This window comes from Ptychodera flava, unplaced genomic scaffold (assembly GCF_041260155.1).
Source record: "Ptychodera flava strain L36383 unplaced genomic scaffold, AS_Pfla_20210202 Scaffold_52__1_contigs__length_894533_pilon, whole genome shotgun sequence".
NCBI lineage: Eukaryota > Metazoa > Hemichordata > Enteropneusta > Ptychoderidae > Ptychodera > Ptychodera flava.
Window position 1 is genome coordinate 839843 of NW_027248374.1, and position 20889 is coordinate 860731.

General features: G+C 36.6%; 1 protein-coding gene across 1 annotated transcript; it reads left to right on the forward strand.

Annotated features, from left to right (window-relative positions):
- The first annotated feature begins 871 nt into the window (after positions 1-871).
- LOC139128412 (ubiquitin-conjugating enzyme E2 Z-like) lies at positions 872-11104 on the forward strand. Its single transcript, XM_070694186.1, has 7 exons — positions 872-1820; positions 2136-2323; positions 3018-3129; positions 5180-5295; positions 8750-8840; positions 9635-9794; positions 10757-11104. Exons 1-6 carry the CDS (start codon positions 1755-1757, stop codon positions 9782-9784), a joined length of 723 nt encoding a protein of 240 aa, XP_070550287.1. The 5' UTR covers positions 872-1754; the 3' UTR covers positions 9785-9794; positions 10757-11104.
- The last annotated feature ends 9785 nt before the right edge of the window (positions 11105-20889 follow it).

Genomic DNA, 20889 nt, shown 5'->3' on the forward strand with positions numbered 1-20889 from the left:
GCCGCCCTGGAAGATATCCTATAATGCATTGCTGTAAGCCCAACGCCTAAACCGGAAATAGGCTCATTTGGTGTCAAGACACCAAGGCGAGCGGATCGGCTTTGCTCATCCAATCTTGCCGCATATGGCAAGCAATTGCGATAATGACGAATGCCTTATTTCCAAAAATCAGTAAATGACATGCTTTATCCATCCCTACTTCAGTGAGACACGTTCCCTAGTCAGTAAATGACAATGAGACCGGGGTACCCCAGGCCTCGCACAAGTATCAGATTGTTCACAGTCCCATAGATTGTTGTAGCGAAGCCAGCAGTTTTTCTCACAGAAACAAGTTGCATAATGTACTCAGTAAAACGTTGTCAGGTACATGTAACATGAAAAGTGACTGAGGTCGAAGTGACTAAGGCACCGGGATTGATTTGACCACAAACAACGACAAGAGGGTGTGAATTACTTGGGTCGAAACGGACAGGGGTCGAGGTGACCTGCTGCCCCGGCCCCCAGCTGCAGGCCTAGCGGCCTGGCTATGTTTACATAAGGCGTCCACATTTTAGAAAATCGCTAAAAGTAGGCAGAAAGAAAGCCCCCATTACGTGAAAACGCTTGGGGTCGATAGGGGTCGGATGACAGTTTGACACATTTCGTACCATTAAGAGTCGAATGATACTACATTGATCGGGTTGACCATATGACTTTCATCAAAAAACGTCCGGGGAAAAGTGAATACATTGGATGTTTGACCAAACTTTACAAAGCATCAATTTTTCGATCAAAAAATTCATGCGTAGAACTAATGAAAATTCGTAAAAAATACCACTGTCTTGTACATCAGGCAATAAAATGTAGTATGCGTGAAAATGAGTTTACTAGAAAATAAAAAGTGGCTCTTAAAATTAGTTTGAAATTTAGCGTCTTTACCGCGGTATCGCTAGATGGCCGTCATTTTTGAAGCAAAGATGAAGTGGTGGATTCTGGGATATCTTCCAGGGCGGCGTGAGTGAACTCAGTCTTGTGCTATTGTGTCATGGTATTGCATTGTGGGTAAAATTTATGGTGTGATTTCTGTCAATGAGATCAACAGGACAAATTCAATAACTTCATATAAACTTGTCGTTTTTTGAGCTCACATTTTGTATATATGCCTCATAGAGTTGTTGGCGTCTATGTGTCTGTCTGTATATATGCGGTTTCTTGAAGAAAACACTGCTTTAATTTTTTTCAGACAGGCAGGTCAAGTTTATCTCCACAGTATAGAGAAGTTTTTTGGATGCAAAATATTTATACAGACCTGATCATTTAAAATGGTAAAACCACGTAGTGACATGATTTTACCAGCTGAAACACGCAACAGTGATGATATTCACTGACTTGACCTGATGGTGATAGTTTACACCACAAAGATATGTACTACTGTAAACTAATGCTTTATACATGTACATTAATTTTTATGCTGATTTTGAATGGTCTACTCTTAAATGTTTTCAGAAGTGCATGTACAGGCAGTTCTCCCATACTTTTTTATGTTCTGTACACACTGACCACATCACTTTCAAAATTTATCTTTTCAATTGAACATCAGTCCTTTGTATTTAATCTCATTTCCATCTCATCTTTAATATGCCTTATCATGTCACACAGATACCTTTTGTCATTTGTAATACAGATAATATGTCTTGGATAATTTAACTTGAGTTCATAGACTGTATTATAAATTGTTTTCTAAACACTGTTTGTTTCTTTGTATCAGGGACATAATGAGTATATACAATGAGCCACCACCAGGCATGTGTGTAGTTCCTGATAAAGACGATATCACAAAGGTCAGTCATACAATTTATCTAATCACCCTCCATGTCACTGAAACTTAATATCTTGTCAAGTACCCTACCACTGGTCACGGAATCAATTCTTGTATGTAATTATTCCATTAGCAGTCATCGCAAGTTACTTCCATGCAACAGTGTTGATTTGTTGTGTACATACACATACCTCAGAAACATTCATAATGAAAAGACAAATCAGACAAATGTTCTTTTCTTTGTAACACTGTATGTGAACAATATAATTTCTGATACAGAGAAATTCTATGATTTTTATATGCACATGTAATACCGCTTACTTCTGTTTCTTCACAGGTGCATGCACTTATTACGGGACCCTTTGACACCCCTTATGAGTGTTGTTTCTCCCACTTCCTTATTAGGTTTCCTCCAGATTATCCAATCAGACCCCCTAGAGTCAAGTTAATTAACACAGGTGATGGTAAAGTTCGGTTTAATCCAAACCTCTATCGAAATGGCAAAGTCTGTCCTAGTATTCTAGGGTAAGTAATTTCCTCCATTGCATGACCTTCTTTACCAAGTGTCTGTCCTGTGTGTCTGGCTGCTATAAACTTTTCATTTCTTTATGGTCTGTTTAGTTTCATTCAAACCCATTTTTCTACTTTCGTATGATGCCATTCTTTGGGCTCACTGTCTGTGTATGATAAATATTCAAATTACATGTATGCACACAGTAGGCAGTCGAATGATTGACTCTGAAACAGAGCTGTAATGTAATGTTTGGTAGTCACATACACATGGAAATTACTTGTACATTGACTTTGTCACACATACGGTACATACATACATACAATAACAAACATACATGCATGCATGCATACATGAATACATGAATACATGCATACATAACTGATACATCCATGCATGCATACATACATATATATATATATATATATATATATATATATATATATATATATATATATATATATATATATATATATATATATATATATATATATATATATATATATAAAGAAAGAGAGAGAGAGAGAGAGAGAGAGAGAGAGAGAGAGAGCAATCTATACATACTGTCGTCTATATTCATTAACGCATACATTGGTGTTCAGGCACCTGGGTGAACCTGCAAATGCTCTGTAAACACACATGCATATATTGACTCAAGTAATTAGAAATACAGATTTATTTCATAATATATTTTATTATACGTAACAGAACCTGGTCAGGGCCAGCATGGAGTCCTGCACAAAGTTTATCCAGTGTTCTTATATCAATACAGTCATTAATGAATGAAAAACCCTACCACAATGAACCAGGCTTTGAACAAGTAAGTGTTTACTAAAAGTTTTTACTTTTGATTTAGTGTCTACTATCTTTCGTTAATAATCATACTTTAAAAGGCATGTAGCAGAAACTTTTAATGGTTTTTAACAAGCTTTGTTTTGTACAACAAAAAGTTCTTGTTCTCCCAAATCTTTTTAAAAAACCACCTGCTATATAGCTTGCCAACACAGTGTCTATGTGTGAAGAATGTACTGCTAATGATATCAATGCAGTCTACCCATATACAGGCTGAGTTGACAAGCTGAAAATTGTATCTGAACCTGCTTTGAGTAGAACAAGAAAGGTAGTTGGTATAGAAAACAAAATGGTGGAAAAGTCATCAAACGTTACAGCTACTAACAAGGACAACAAAAAGCAAGTGTACAACAAGCATGCTGGCAATCAATGTTGCATCAAGTCTATCTTCAATGTGCCCATCTCAATCTCTGGTACTTTCAAAAGCGGATGTTTTAATGCTCATCAACACTTTATCTATCTTTTCTTTCAAATGAAATGTTTATCAACCTTTATCAATACATCCCAATGTTTCCTTAAAGCCGCACTTTTCAATCCCAGGTTCTCGCATTAGTGGAGTTCTCCTCCCAGTCAAACACTTGGCCAGTACGATGTTTGATTTCTATAACATTAATTACACAAAGTGATCTCAACCTTCTGTCATCTTTTGCTAATCCTGCAAACAGAGTTTATACAAGCGTTTGATTGACGGTCAGTTCAAATCGCCAACAGTCATTGATTTCCCACCACAAATGCTCGAATTTCCTAAAAAATTGTCTTCCAGTTGCGTTAGACTTTGAATATAACCACAGAGTTTGATCTGCAGCAACTTCGCACTGACCGCTTGGCAGTCTGCCTGCGTTTTTACGGCTGGGGAAAATTAAAAAGTGGCATTTTCTGGAGTGTGTGCCTGCGTGTTGCCTGTTTAGTATCCAATTACACAGTGAACGCCGCCATAGCTTCGCGTCCCTGTAAAGGGAGGCTCCGCCTTTAAGGCTATCTAATGTGTCCATCTCCATCTCTGATATTATCAAAAGTAGATGTCTGAAATACTCATTGACACACTAACTTTTCTTTCAAATGAAATGTTTATCAATCTTTATCAAAAAATTTCCTATTAGAAAAAAAATTATAATTAAGTTGTGGCTTTAAGAAAGGTATTCCCTCAGTCAAAGTGTGGAACCCTGAATAGCGCCCCCAGTGGTGGATTTGTATTTTCCCTTTGCTACCTTAGCATAGGCTTACTATGGCAAAGAGCTTATTTGTTAATCACCAAAAATCAAATATAATTTTTTTTAGCAAAATTACACTGACCATTGAACTGAATGATGTGGCATGAATTTTAAAAAGGCTAAATCTTGATGTTCAAACACAATTTGAAAAAGTGTAGCTCTCTCAAATCACAGTCCAATACTTTGGCAGAACATTGCAAATATGTTGATATGCAAAAGTCAGGTTTCTAACTAATCTTAATTGCATATTGTTTGACATGCAGCATTTGTATGATTTATTGTATTACACGACCACTCACAGTGGATCTCAGACTCATGAATTTCAAAATTTCAAGTTGTAGATAACATCCATAGATATCAGACCATCAAGATATATTCATATTCTGTCCCTAGTTCCATAACCCTCATGAGGTACAACAATGATTATCAATTGACAGCTACTGCAGGGTCAGTAATGCTAAGTTTTGATGATTTTTTTCATTGTTTTTTTTTATATATACATTTTTACTTCTTATCTTACTCCCCAAACAATGCTGAAACACCATTTACTTGTCTACTTAGAGTCTACCATATATGTATAAAATGCATTGTTATTGTTTACATTTGACTTCTAGTCCAGACCAGAAGTCAAATTTTAACAATAACAATGCAGTTTACACATGTACAGGTTGAGTTAACAAGCTGAACACTGTATATCAACATGCTTTGGGGAGTAGAACAAGGAATTATGGTTCACATTCAAAATAATATTATCTAAAGTTAGCATTACTGGCCCTTTAATCATAGACTCTTATACTTTATTTCTAGGAGAGACAGAGTGGTGATGCACAGAGATACAAAGACTGTATCAGACATGAAACGATACAGGTAGCAGTTTGTGAAATGTTAGAAAATACCTCAGACAAAGTTCCAGATGAACTTAGGTAAGTATAGTCATTGCAATTACTGCACAGTCCTATCATAATTTCCAAAACATTTACCGAAGCGTTAGTAGAAAGAGTGGAGAAAGAAAAAGACATGAATGCTTTTTTCAGGTACCGTATAATCATCCAATCAACTATCATCTGTTCTATTTGATTGTTTGAGGGCGCTGTTTACCTCAAACGGTGGTGTTCATATGGTTCTTACTGGTCTGTACACAGTGACTTGTGCTGCTATGGCTGTTACTTTGCGTATGAAATGGTGAGAAGTTAGTGCAGCTCAAATATTTTTTTTCCAGGAATTTCTACAACTTTCCCAGCACATACTGACTCCGTTTAAACTGTTGTAACATCATGTGCTGATACTGTTGTAACAGAGACTCCATGTGCCTAGACTGTTGTAACAGAGTCAGCATGTGCTGATACTGTTGTAACAGAGTCAGCATGTGCCTAGACTGTTGTAACAGAGTCAGCATGTGCCGAGACTGTTGTAACAGAGTCAGCATGTGCTGATACTGTTGTAACAGAGTCAGCATGTGCCGATACTGTTGTAACAGAGTCAGCATGTGCCGAGACTGTTGTAACAGAGTCAGCATGTGCCTAGACTGTTGTAACAGAGTCAGCATGTGCCTAGACTGTTGTAACAGAGTCAGCATGTGCCGAGACTGTTGTAACAGAGTCAGCATGTGCTGATACTGTTGTAACAGAGTCAGCATGTGCTGATACTGTTGTAACAGAGTCAGCATGTGCCGAGACTGTTGTAACAGAGTCAGCATGTGCCTAGACTGTTGTAACAGAGTCAGCATGTGCCTAGACTGTTGTAACAGAGTCAGCATGTGCCTAGACTGTTGTAACAGAGTCAGCATGTGCCTAGACTGTTGTAACAGAGTCAGCATGTGCCTAGACTGTTGTAACAGAGTCAGCATGTGCTGATACTGTTGTAACAGAGTCAGCATGTGCTGATACTGTTGTAACAGAGTCAGCATGTGCCTAGACTGTTGTAACAGAGTCTGCATGTGCCGATACTGTTGTAAAGAGTCTGCATGTGCCTAGACTGTTGTAACAGAGTCAGCATGTGTCTAGACAGTTGTAACAGAGTCAGCATGTGCCGAGACTGTTGTAACAGAGTCAGCATGTGCTGATACTGTTGTAACAGAGTCTGCATGTGCCTAGACTGTTGTAACAGAGTCAGCATGTGCCTAGACTGTTGTAACAGAGTCAGCATGTGCCAGACTGTTGTAACAGAGTCAGCATGTGCTGATACTGTTGTAACAGAGTCAGCATGTGTCTAGACTGTTGTAACAGAGTCAGCATGTGCTGATACTGTTGTAACAGAGTCAGCATGTGCTGATACTGTTGTAACAGAGTCAGCATGTGCTGATACTGTTGTAACAGAGTCTGCATGTGCCTAGACTGTTGTAACAGAGTCAGCATGTGATGGTGCTGATACTGTTGTAACAGAGTCTGCATGTGCCTAGACTGTTGTAACAGAGTCTGCATGTGCCTAGACTGTTGTAACAGAGTCAGCATGTGCCTAGACTGTTGTAACAGAGTCAGCATGTGCCTAGACTGTTGTAACAGAGTCAGCATGTGCCGATACTGTTGTAACAGAGTCAGCATGTGCCTAGACTGTTGTAACAGAGTCAGCATGTGCCTAGACTGTTGTAACAGAGTCAGCATGTGCCGATACTGTTGTAACAGAGTCTGCATGTGCCTAGACTGTTGTAACAGAGTCAGCATGTGCTGATACTGTTGTAACAGAGTCAGCATGTGCTGATACTGTTGTAACAGAGTCAGCATGTGCTGATACTGTTGTAACAGAGTCAGCATGTGCCTAGACTGTTGTAACAGAGTCAGCATGTGCCTAGACTGTTGTAACAGAGTCAGCATGTGCCGATACTGTTGTAGCAGAGTCTGCATGTGCCTAGACTGTTGTAACAAAGTCATCATGTGTTGATACTGTTGTAACAGAGTCAGCATGTGCCTAGACTGTTGTAACAGAGTCAGCATGTGCCTAGACTGTTGTAACAGAGTCAGCATGTGCTGATACTGTTGTAACAGAGTCAGCATGTGCCTAGACTGTTGTAACAGAGTCAGCATGTGTCTAGACTGTTGTAACAGAGTCAGCATGTGCCTAGACTGTTGTAACAGAGTCAGCATGTGCCTAGACTGTTGTAACAGAGTCAGCATGTGCCTAGACTGTTGTAACAGAGTCAGCATGTGCTGATACTGTTGTAACAGAGTCAGCATGTGCCTAGACTGTTGTAACAGAGTCAGCATGTGCTGATACTGTTGTAACAGAGTCAGCATGTGCCTAGACTGTTGTAACAGAGTCAGCATGTGCCTAGACTGTTGTAACAGAGTCAGCATGTGCTGATACTGTTGTAACAGAGTCAGCATGTGCCTAGACTGTTGTAACAGAGTCAGCATGTGCTGATACTGTTGTAACAGAGTCACCATGTGCCTAGACTGTTGTAACAGAGACTCCATGTGCTGATACTGTTGTAACAGAGTCAGCATGTGCCTAGACTGTTGTAACAGAGTCAGCATGTGTCTAGACTGTTGTAACAGAGTCAGCATGTGCTGATACTGTTGTAACAGAGTCAGCATGTGCTGATACTGTTGTAACAGAGTCAGCATGTGCTGATACTGTTGTAACAGAGTCAGCATGTGCTGATACTGTTGTAACAGAGTCAGCATGTGCCTAGACTGTTGTAACAGAGTCAGCATGTGCCGAGACTGTTGTAACAGAGTCAGCATGTGCTGATACTGTTGTAACAGAGTCAGCATGTGCCTAGACTGTTGTAACAGAGTCAGCATGTGCCTAGACTGTTGTAACAGAGTCAGCATGAGCTGGGAAAGTTGAAGAAATTCCTTGAATAAATTAGTGTCTCCTTGAAAGTCCTTGAAAAGTTCTTGTAAAGGAAATTGAGTCATGAAATGCTGGATATAGCGATTAAATGCAGATAGTAATCAGCATTTGCCCAGAAGCTATGAACACAGTGATTCAACCGTTTTGCCAAATCTATCAGAAAGAATTTTGGTGTTAATTAGAAACGGCATCATTCATAAAATGGTATCGTTACAAATTGATGTCGTACCTGCCATAGACAAAGTACAGTGGCCAATAATGGCTGCTATCACTGAAAGTTATTGTGAGTATCACTTCTTGAATGTTGTCCCTTTCAAGTTAGGAGAACTTGAGGTAGTTAATTTACTTGGTCTGCAGTCTATGTATATAATTCTTACAATTAACATCATTTAAACTTGGAGGAAATAAATGTGATATTTTCAAGGCAAAAGGGGGCCAACCACCACATAAGGAGAGTGATTTAAATATTTTTTAGCTTGCTGACAATTGAAATAATGGTAATTCAAATCATGAAATTCAAATCTTAGTGTACATAATTGTTATTTTCACAATTATAATAGATATTTTATTGTCATTGTGTTTCAGAGATGTGATGGAGAAATCATTTCCCGAATTTTATGATTATTACACATCAACTGTCAATGACAGGTTGTATCTATCAGGGCAAACAATGCAGGTATGTATACAATACTAATTAGCATATTTTTTTCAAGATTCTGAGTTAGTAACTCATTTACCGAAAATTAGAAATGCTGAATTTTCACCGATTAAAAAATACAGCTTTCAATGTCTTGCATTGTACAAATTTTCATACTCAGAAGCATGTGAAAATTTATATATCCATAAGCTTCAAAATGAGCCCCCAAATGTGGTAGGCCAAAAGAATATTTTAAAAGTTTGAGAGTCAAAATATATGTTCCCGTGACACAGTCTACCTTAACTCCTCTTTTCTGTGATTGCATGACTTTATAAACCGTTACTCATCAGCAACTTTAGCGAGTTGACTGAATTAGATTTCTCAGAAATCATCTGGCTTGCTTGGCAATTCATTTGATAATATCCAAATATGGCATCTCTGTATTGCAATAGTTACTTGAAGAAATGATGGTGTCTATAATCAGCAGAAATAATAATACAAGTACATGTTGCCATTACATATCCATCCGCTTCAAGTGACAATAGAGCAATCTGTTTGGTTACTAGATACTAACATGACATCAAAAAACTGATCCAGTGACAGTTGCCATTCAAGGTAACAGAATTACCAGATCCATGAAAGACTTAAAGGGTATTATCTTGTAGGACCCTCATAAAGCACAGTGATGGTATATTGTGTCTAGAATGAATAAGAAATCCAGACAGTTGGCACTTAATCTTCTCTAATTACCTTTTAAGCAATATCTCTTCCCTCAGATAGTAAATGCTAGATTCATCACAAAGTTAATCTTTTATTGTACATTTTCTTTTCAGGATCCATTTGGTGAAAAAAGAGGTCGCTTTGAATATGCAACATTAAAAACAAGACTGGAAGTAATCAAGAAAAAGATAGAAGAGAAATTAGGAGATAAATTATCTGATTTAGACAGCGATATGAGCACATCAGAATTACCAGATCCATGAAAGACTTAAGGTAAAGGGCGACGAATTCGGACGCGTACACGCTTTAGAACGTTTCTGCGCAGATTTAACTCCAGCCTGCCGCAAATGGGTTATTTTGTAGCGCATGTATTTAACATCAGCTGTCATTGTTGAAATTGCGCTTTTACCTAATTTTTTGACCCAGTCTCTTAGAAATACATGTGACCTTTGACCTTGTCATATTTTGACCCCCTAGGAAGCTGGTTTTTATTCAATATGAGCGCAAAATTAACATTTCTCTCCCATTTACATGGCGCATATTACCCATTCACCTGGAGATATTGTAAAAAGTAGCGTGGTGACACCCTTTTATTAAAAGTGTAAACTAAATGGTATTATGTCAGGATTTTATTTGCCAAGTTTGGTCAAAATGACACCATTCAAAGCGACAGGAAGAAAGTTCGAAAATTATGTAGTGATATAATTTCGATATCGTCATTTTGTAATCGATACTCATGTTAAAATTACTTTACAAACATCATGAAAACTATACATTCGATAGATATGGATCTTAATTCTTGGAATTTATTAAAACTAACTCATTTGCTAAGCGTTTTATAATTGCTTTCTTTAGTTTAAGTGAATTATATCATTTTTATTTATTTCTAACGACGCCATTTTAACGTCCGTTTCCATGGAAACGAGCGTGGTGACCCCCATTTTTTATTTCATTTTTGCACTCGCAAAACTTCCAAGAATATTTGTGCAAAGTTTCAAGAAAATGACACCACAACCTAATTTTGACGTAATTCGTAGTACTTCACCTTAAAGGACATTGTCTTGTAGGACCCTCATAAAGCACAGTGATGGTATATTGTGTCTAGAATGAATAAGAAATCCAGACAGTTGGCACTTAATCTTCTGTAATGATCTTTTAAGCAATATCTCATCCCTAGTGTAGTAAGTTCTAGATTCTTTACAAAGTTAATCTTTTATTGTACATTTTCTTTTCAGGATCCAGTTGGTGAAAAAAGAGGTTGCTTTGAATATGCAACATTAAAAACAAGACTGGAAGTAATCAAGAAAAGATAGAAGAGAAATTAGGAGATAAATTATCTGATTTAGACAGAGATATGAGCACATCAGATACAGAAACTAATATTGATACAAATACCAATCAATCAATTAGCTGATTAGTCTATCAATCAATCAGATGTTAAAATATGTCGTTGAATGTAAATATTCATAATAATTATCAGAGAAGAAGGCAGATAACTTACCATTATGATGGTAGGTGTCTGTTTGTAGTTCATGATGTGAACTGTTTGCAAAATGGCAAAATATAATGACCCTTCCAAGTTTTGTGTTATGGTTTTATCGCAGGGTATGTTTTGCTAAGTTGTCATGACAGATTGTCTGTGTATCTGTAGACATGGAATGACGCCCGGTGTACAGCGAAGGTGACTGACTGTGGTAGCCAATGTAAAATGTTAACAGAATGCATACCATGGCACTATACATTATGACAGATTTATTTAGAATTCAGTCAAGAGAGTTTGTATCATACTGTGTCCCATGTTTTCTGCTGATGTGTAGCTGGCTCAGAAGGTTATATCTGATTGGTGGATTGTCACTATTCACAGCAACTTGGGGTGTCTATTGTGTATAATTCAATGATAACGGTCTTTCACATGCTAACCTAGATAAAGTTGTACATGCCTCTACACAGAAACAGTCACTTAAACTTCTGTTTAAATTTCCCTCAAGTAAACTTTAAAATTATTCTCTTTAAAAATTGATAAAAAACAGGGGTAAATGTGCAAATTTAAGTAAAAGGGAAACAAACTACTCATGTTTACCAATCTATCAAATTCAAAGCGACCACTTTTTCTAAGTTAACCTTGTGGGGAAACTTAATTTTTTTGATTTTCTTCACTACCATAACATAGAAAGTTGATATACTCAACAAGCCTCCAGACAAGTCTCACATTCAGCAGATCAGTCAAGTATTGTAAAAAAGTGAGTTTGAATATCTGTCCCTAAGAATCTCTCGACATTAAAGCCTCATTATACCTGTGTTCCATGTTTTTTACATGCTAATCAAGAATAAAACCTCTGTGCACTTGAAATATAGTGTTTCCAATCTTATCATTATAATCTGCTTCTGTTCAGGGTCCTTTATTAAATATAGAAAATACTTAAGATAATATTGAACTGTAATATGGCTTAATGTAAAGGTGTTACCGGTATTCTGTGTGTTTGCTGAAAACTCACCTGTGATAATCTGTAAAGAAGGGTGGTCACCATGTGCAACAAAGTTGGACAAATGTACACTGAAATGTCAGATGCTTCACTCCATCAAGCTTCAGCATGCATTACTTTCCAGGATAACGGTTGACGTAATCATTTATAATTTACTGCAATGATTCACACTGAATGTGAGTTGAAGGAATGACTTGTGGAAATTCTACAAAATATCAACATAGAGGTTGAAACCTATGGGAATTCCAAAGAATATTAACACATTAAAGTCAATTACCTGTATTCTGTATAATAACATGTGGACATTCCAAAAATTATCAGCATACCGGGTAGATGTAACTAACCGTTAGACATTCCCATGATAATAGGCATAAAGGTCAATAACTTGTGGAAATTTCAAAGATTATCTACAAAGAGGTCAGTTGCTGCAGAGAATAAAAAAATATTGGCATGGAAGTCAATAATCTGGGAAATTCCAAGATTGTCAGCATATACGTGAATAATTTGTGGAGATTCCAAGATTGCCAGCGTAGAAGTCAATAATATGTTGAAATTCCAAATATATTGGCATAGTGGCCCATGATCTGTGGAATTTTAATAGAATATCATCAAAGATGTTGATTTTCAGCATTATAGAATATAGTGAGTTCAATGTTGATTACATTATTTACCATTTTTGTTTGAGAATAAAGTATACTCTCTTGAAACCCTATGGAAAGAACATAAACTTGTATTTCCATTGCATTTTTAGCACACAAATGGTATTTGTATATTTACCAAAAAGAGCTTATATGGTAGGTTTGTGGCATCTGTATGCATGTCTGTATCTATGTACATATGTATGTTAGTATGTGCAGATGTACGTCCATCCACATCAATAACTCAAAAACCGCAGCACCTTCCATCTTAGTACTTGGTGTACTGGTACACCCAGGGATGGAAATGTGAATTTGTTCAAATGAATAATGTCAGTGTCAAAAATATGCAAATGGGATAATCAAGGGAAAATCCTGAAAATTGCTATTACTCAAGAACCACAAGCCAGATTTGGTTGGAACTTTGTATGCAGGTTCTTTATAATGGATATAGCTACATTTCTTCAAATTGTGGTGAAATTTTGATAGTTGTATTTTTGGGGAAACGTTTCCTGTTATTGGTCAAAAAATCATTTTCTCCCAAAGTTCAGCTTGGATTGCTTTGACACTTTGCATTCTTGATCCTAGAGATGTCTTCTGTCGGATTTGTAGTTTTGGGACATTTTTTTTTTTGCATTTTTGGTCTAAAAATTCTCTGTATTAACAATTCTGATTGCTTTGAACATTGTGTATATGTACCTAGAGGCAACATTTGTTGAGTGTCTTCAAATTGTGGTGGAATGTTCATATTTGTATTTTTGGGCAATTTTTTCCCATTTTTGGTAAGAAACTATTTCTCTGAAATCGCTTATCTGATTGCTTTGAAACGTGGTTTGCATGTTCCCAGGGGTAAACTTAGTCAAGTACATTCACTGTGGCCTGCCACATTGAACCCAGCGTGAGCCAAGTGTCATTGGCGCTATGTTTTGTTATTTTTCATTCATATATTTTATTCAGAAATGAAATTTGAATTAATCCACTAACTTTTATTATATGATGCAAATTTCTGATTCGTTTGTCTCTGGTATTTTAAAGCTCAAATGTCAAATGAACGTTACATGTTATACTGTATGGTACTGTGACCTGAGTCAGAGTTGAATTTCGCTTTTCAATGTTACAAACATTGGGCTAATTGGTCACTTGTCAGATCAAAGTCATTCTGCGTTCAGGTCATCATGTTTTATACTGCCCTCTACAGGGCATACTAAAGGAAAGCCAGAAACATGTCTGCATAGTCATTGACATCTCTATTCTTCATGTTAGTTGAACATGAAAACTTTTAGATGACACAGGGGCAGTATGTCTGTTTATGTGGTAAGCCTTATTCAGGAGCCACGTAGGGCCTGCCCAAGTGCCCCATACCAGTGTGTCAAATTTCATGGGCCATGATTCACGCTCTACAGCTTAAGACAGAAATAGATTCATGTTCACTGCAATCAACTTTTAGTTCTTCTACCTCCATAGTAATACACAGAGGGAAAAAAGCTTAAGGAAAAGATACAGTAGATGTTCCCTTACAAGTGACTGCAATAGTAGAAAGTTTCCCTTAGCTAATCAGTGAGCTCACAGCTGATGAAACGGTAACAATATAGAATGTATATGCAATCAGGCCGTGTCGCGATCAGCTATTTCATTCGATGGCTATTGACAAAATTTGGGGACAGATGTAATAATAACAGAACTCTGTGGCCTCGGAAGGCGTTCTGTGGCATTCAAAAGGTATATCCCGAGGGATAAGGTGTTTTCTGCAGCCAGTGATTTTCCGAGCAAAATACTGACAGTAGAACGCCCTCCGAGGCCACGAGGTTCTGTCATAATCTTCAATACAATAACTGACAGCTCATTACTCTTAAATCTGGTAAAGTATCAAATTGATAGAAAGTACTAGCAGCATCGTTCTCTTTCTTCAAGACTTTAGTATGCTACTTAAAGGTAATGCACACTTATGTAATTTAAATTTTTATTTTCGATTCAAACATTAAACGCCAACTCGCTCTAGGATTCCGTTCAAAAACAGAGATTAACATGGCGTCGGCAGGGAAGATGAAGCCAGACTGTCGCAAATGGATACCGGGTGTGGTTTGGGTATCCCTTTGGTCATTACAGTTTAGCAGATGGTAAATTTCCTTTGCAAGAATCAAACTGATCTCATCGTGCTCGAAACATTTGCTGTATTTAACGTTTTCTCAAAAAATGTAAAAAGACGGTCTCATACACAGGGACTACAAAATAGATGCCTTTGTAGGGCTAGACTTATTGTGTCAGAAAAATAATTTCATCCTGAAATTACAGCAATATAATATCATGGTAAACGTTCAGAGTCTGTCAACATTATAAAAATATCAAATCACAGCATATGGTAAAAAGCCAACTCATTATTTGTCATAGCATTACGCTGAGTGCTTTTTTGTATCATTAGGGTTGTCAAAACATCTTTCACGATGTATTGCGTCTGATGTTGTTGCGATTTTGCTTCTAAAATGTTGATAATTGTATCTCGAAAGAAATATCTTGCAGTGAGTTGACTCCAGCATTATAATATACAGTGAAACTTTTCTTACAGTAGACATGGCCAAATTATCATCATACACCTTCAAAGAAATACAGCGTATTACTGCGTGACTTGAGTGATGTAAACCAAGAATTGGCAAAACCTTTGTTGAATTCAGCATCTATTGCTACCTTACTTGAACAACAAACACGTTAATATGACAGGCAATCATCGACAGTAAAATTATGCATGCTGCAAAGTCAAACATTTAATCATCCACTTCTTACGCGACTTAAGAAAGTCCTTGTTTCAATGAAAATAACATGCAAATGGAGGTCATATGATCCTGCGCCTGCACAACCTCTTAGTATATCACTTATGGTTACCTTGGATACAACGATCCGATAGGTCTACGCAATTTTCGCCAAAAAATACTAGAGTCACTTGTAGTAAATGGATTATTGAAGTCACTTGATATGTCCTCCAGATAATACTTCATTCCTAGTGTCACTAATACTGGTGTTACAGTTTTAATTCGATTTAGCCATTTTTTACAAGAACGTAATATGGTGCCCAAACCAGATAGTCATCCTTGCAGTTCGTATCACTCTATTAGGGAAAAACAATGTTTATCAAGTGGATGGCCTATCAGTTTATAAGTTTGTGCTGATACAAAAGTGTCATGTTACAGCCCTACATTAATATGTTGACCTTAAAAACAAATCAGTCATAAGGGGATCACTGGACCAGTGTTTCTTACCATAAATATACCTTATTGTGAAATGTGTACCAGTCCAATCGCTGCACACCTCACTAAGGCGTTTCACGTAGTAGGCTTAACTGATTATACGAAAATTCCTTAGGACCTAAAGGTGTATTTAACGTCAACTTCCGCGCTGGTGCGAATGCCAGTGTTGTACTTTATCTTGGCAGATGGAAATCTGCAAATGTTTTTCAAACATAACCTACATAGCCATCGTAGCGTTGTCACATACAAAAGAGTTTAACATGGTGCTGAATATTTCATGTCCCAGGCTGTGATAGGTATACAATGCTCTTAGTGTGCAAAAGTCTCATTATAGTAATAAGTCTATTTCAATTACTATAAGAATAGGTCCATTTCATTTATTATTGTCACCATATTGAGAGCATTGAGAGTATCCTAACTTTATTTTCGCCGCATTGTTCAAATCAGGGACCTACCACCTTACTTATGTCTAAGTGTCAACATGTGTGCGATGGTGTGTTGACATCTCAAGAACAGTTCATCGTATCAAACAAAATCTGTATGGCTAGAACAACTCACATTTTCGCGGATGATGTTTGCACAGTAAGAAAGCTATCGACTAAAACTTTTGAAACTTGTGTTGCTATGGTATTATCGTAATGAAAATTGCTTCAAGATACCTTTCTTATACTAATGTTTTAATGCTCATTAATAATCTTTTATTGGTTTCTCACGATATATTCCAATGTAATGACTTAACCAGGCAGATTTCATGTCCGAAGTAAATACCTGAACACGGATTTAATCAATTTTGTCATACACTGGTACAACCACAATATATTAAATGTATTAAATGTATTCCCCCTTGCATTTTGGTCAACATAGCTTGCTGATTACTATTATCCTATTCTTAACATCTGGAGTCATTATTCAGATATTTAGGTAATTAATTTCAATTTCATAGAAGAAAACGTACATCAGGTATGTCACTTTCAGAGGTTTACTAAACACGGTGATCAAACATGACGGGTTTTTTTATTTGTCACGGGTAGGGATATTGTTATGAAGGCGCTCTTTTCCCTCAGGCTATTCATTAATGATGGATTTTATCTTGAATATGATAAAGCACTTGTTGTAGTCAAGTTTAGAATGCCCTTTAACGAGCGCATCTCAGTCAGATATTCAATTTCATAGCCAACATTTAAACGTTGACTGAAAATTGTCACAGATATTATGCTTCTGGATCCCCATCATGAATCAGTCCAGTATATGAATTGCTCAGTGTGTCGCCTAAAGACCAATATATGATGCCCTCCCGTCCATCCATGGAAATGAAAAGAGGATAATTGCTGACGAGTGTCTTTATTTACAGATGATCCAGATAAAATTCTGAGGAATGAAAGCATTTCGTAAATGATACAAAACTCTGCAGAAAATTTTCGTGTTGCTGGAAAAATAAAATAACAAAATGTTTCTGTAAGATAGCAAGAGGGATGTCACAAATATTTTAATTTTCTTAACATTGCTTTTTGTGTTATCGACCTGAGACTGCTGAAACACTACTGTTGAGGATGACATTATCGTAAACTGGTAAATAGAGGTTGAGCCATTATGTTTACCATCGGGATAAAGCAAAATGCTAAATGCTTATTTTAATGTACAAAATCATTCAGAAGTACCATCACACAATCCCCATTACTTTCTGTGTAGCACTGACAATTTTGCTTTTTAAGCTGGAATGTTGTCCTTTATGAAATAAAATCCTGTCCATATTTTATAAATGTATAACCCTTTGTATACACAAATCTAATCAAATTTGGTTTGAACTTGAGCTTTTAACAAGCTACTATCAATCCGGGATGCTCCCAAGCGGTTCTGAAAGGATTAACTTTACCGAACAAAGCACTACATCTCGTGGCAATAATTGGTCTGAAAAAAAGATTTGTCTGCTTTAATATCTTAGTCCGGGCGGACCAAAGTATACAGAGAATCCTGAACCCAATTTCTTTACACTTTACACATGGTAATGATTCACCGTGTTCTTGAGGACAGTTTTACCGAGGAATTACATTCTATACAAATATTTTAGGATCGACATCTTTCACATCTTTCTTGCGTATGTTTTTTTTCGAATTGCAGGCATCAATAATACTGAAGCGATGACACATAGTTATTAGAAGAAAATGTTTTTCGAGAATTTTTACCAATGGTTTGATCAGAAATGTTCATTATTCTATACTACTCTCTTCATTTAAAGCTTTTATGAATGAGGGCCAGTTTTGTGATTACTGTTTTTACTGAGTTTCTTCTCTGGAAAGCAGAGGCGTATAAGTCAGAAGTGTAGGAATGTTAACAATCAAAGTTCGATTGTGAAGCTGACACTTCAATCATTCTTTATGTGGATATTACAAGTCATAATAGACTGCAGGGTCTCTAGTTTACACTCTTTAATTGCCAGGTATCATTGCAAGACTTAACATCCCGTCAGTCTTCGTTCACAAACAACACATCTTGATTGGGGAGATTTATGGGGGACTGTGAAAATTTGGGGATACATAAGTTCAAAATTGAAATGACTATAGGACTGAAATGATGGAGTTAAAAACAAAACGCTGATTTGAATTACCATACTGGAAAATTTCTAAAGACAAGTAACTCAAAGGTACTCAAAGGTAACTTTAGCAGCAATGTTTCATGTTGAGTACATCGTCATTAGTGCCAGTGTCGGTCCGAATTACGCCAGATCATGTCACATCATATCAAATTAAATGTTGAGTAAAGTACATAGTAATTATAGACCGTCACTTTCTCATATCATACAGGTCAGTACAATTAACATAAAACTGCCCGGGTCACCTCAAACCGCTCCTAAACAGCTTACGTTTTTACACATTTTTCACTAAGGGAGGTGTATCCGCTCCTTTTGTTGGGGAGACCACCAGAAATGAAATAATCAAATAAACTTCCGGCATCGAATATCCAGTTTATCATAGATGGCTATTATACTAAGTTATCTGAAGAAGGATGCACTTACGCCATGTGGAGGATTCATGTAATTTAATTTTTATTTTTATTTTTAATAGGAAAAATAATGGCTCGGTAATTACTACCCAGCTTCAAGACAATGTTTGAGGATTACGAGACAGCAATTGTGTTTGTGATAAAACAAAGGAATTATAAAGATAGACCATTTTACGGCTAGTATGATACAAACGTTATAAGTGTAAAAGTAAAGGATTTATCTCTTCTATCTTTCATGAGTTATTTGTTCAGCTTTGCTGAAGCACAGTTGATGACAGCAAATGGGAACTTGCGTCTTTTCTTTATAAAATGGTACATCTTTTGGCTGCACACTAATTTTCAATCTAAAGAAATTCATCATGTGTTTAAGTAATGTATTCTGCACTCTGTGGAAAAGTATGAAAAACGTAAAGTGGTCAGCACAAAGCTTATTAAAGGTATTATAAATTATTACAAGCTTATTATGAATAGTTTTTGTTTAAACTTCAAGCATTTTAGTTTCATTGCAAACCACAAATCTCTGTATATCTTACTTCACCCTAAAGGAACACAATAGGTTACCTTTATTTCATAAAGGAACGTTTATACTTTTAAGGATGGATAAAGTTTACCTATTGCTACTGACATGATTTATTGCAATTTGGAGCATTTCCTTTTTATAACCATATTAAAATTTAGCTATAACTCCCGCTGCAGGCGGGTATACTCGAAATTATGGAACAATTTGCGACATATAGAAAACGCCGATTTTATCACATTAACTTATGTGTCTAAGTCGTCCCATTTGGCATCATATCGTATCGTATCATATCAGGTCCTAAAATACAGAATTCAGATTTCTGAGAGACGGAAATTCGGTGCCCGTGACCAAGCATTTTTGTAAGTTGGGACTACGTTGACAACACACGCATACAGTATTCAACGACAACACACGCATTGTGGCATTACAGTGCCAACGCAGACATGTTTTAGACGTCTAAATGGAAACATAGAAAATGGCTAAAGAGTAAGCTCTGAAGTGTATTCGGCCATATTGTATGTTTATTGAAACAGACGACAAAAAGTGACAGTGCAAGATTGGCAAAACGCCAAAAGTACAGCGAGGCCTTTCACAAGCGAAGATGATATATCTACACCCGTATAACGATGCACACTACTAGTTATTGAATTGACCATTTATTTTATTTATGTATTTACGTATTTATTTATTTATTACCCCCAAAATTTCTCTGCCAGCTCAATACCCTTCTTTTATTGGTTTCAACAGTAACTATGTATGCTAGTTTAGGGTCCCGGTTCAGCACTGCTAAAACAACATTTAAGCATCGGTGGAATATGCTGTCGTCCAATGAGAATGGCGCATGGTAGCATGGTATAAAATAATCCCCAATAATCCTTCAGATAAAATAAAGCATAGGCTTATATTCCAAGCAAATGCAGAAAATTGATAGATTCAAGGAATAACTGTCACCACTGCAAATAAACACTTAATTGACAATGGATTGCAGATTTTCATTTAAACCCATCGATTGCTGTAATACGGAAACTGTACTTAGTCCTGTGTACATACGCATTAAGTCACCAAAACATGTTAATTTACTCCGTTTATATAACGAGGCCTGTGAATAATGATCACCTACTTGAACGGTAAGAATTGGAAAATGTTAGCATACGCTGCCTTAAAATTAAACGCAACAATAATTACACATGTGATACAACCACGTGAAATGCAAAGAGGAGTCAAGAAACAAAATATCTGCATACTTCTCGTCGTTTAACATTTAACGTTTGTAGATAACATTCAAATCAATGTCGCGGAGAGAAAGGTTTTTTTTGCGATATTTCCTAAATTTTCATTGTTTTTATAAATGACCAAGGAGACTTTACTGAATTACAGTGATTACAGCAATGTTGTCGCTTTTCAGGTTTAACATCCTTTTGTGATATTGTTTTTTGTTTATTTGTATCTTTGTTGTTTGTTTTTTGTTTGTTGTTTTAGTGAAATAAATAT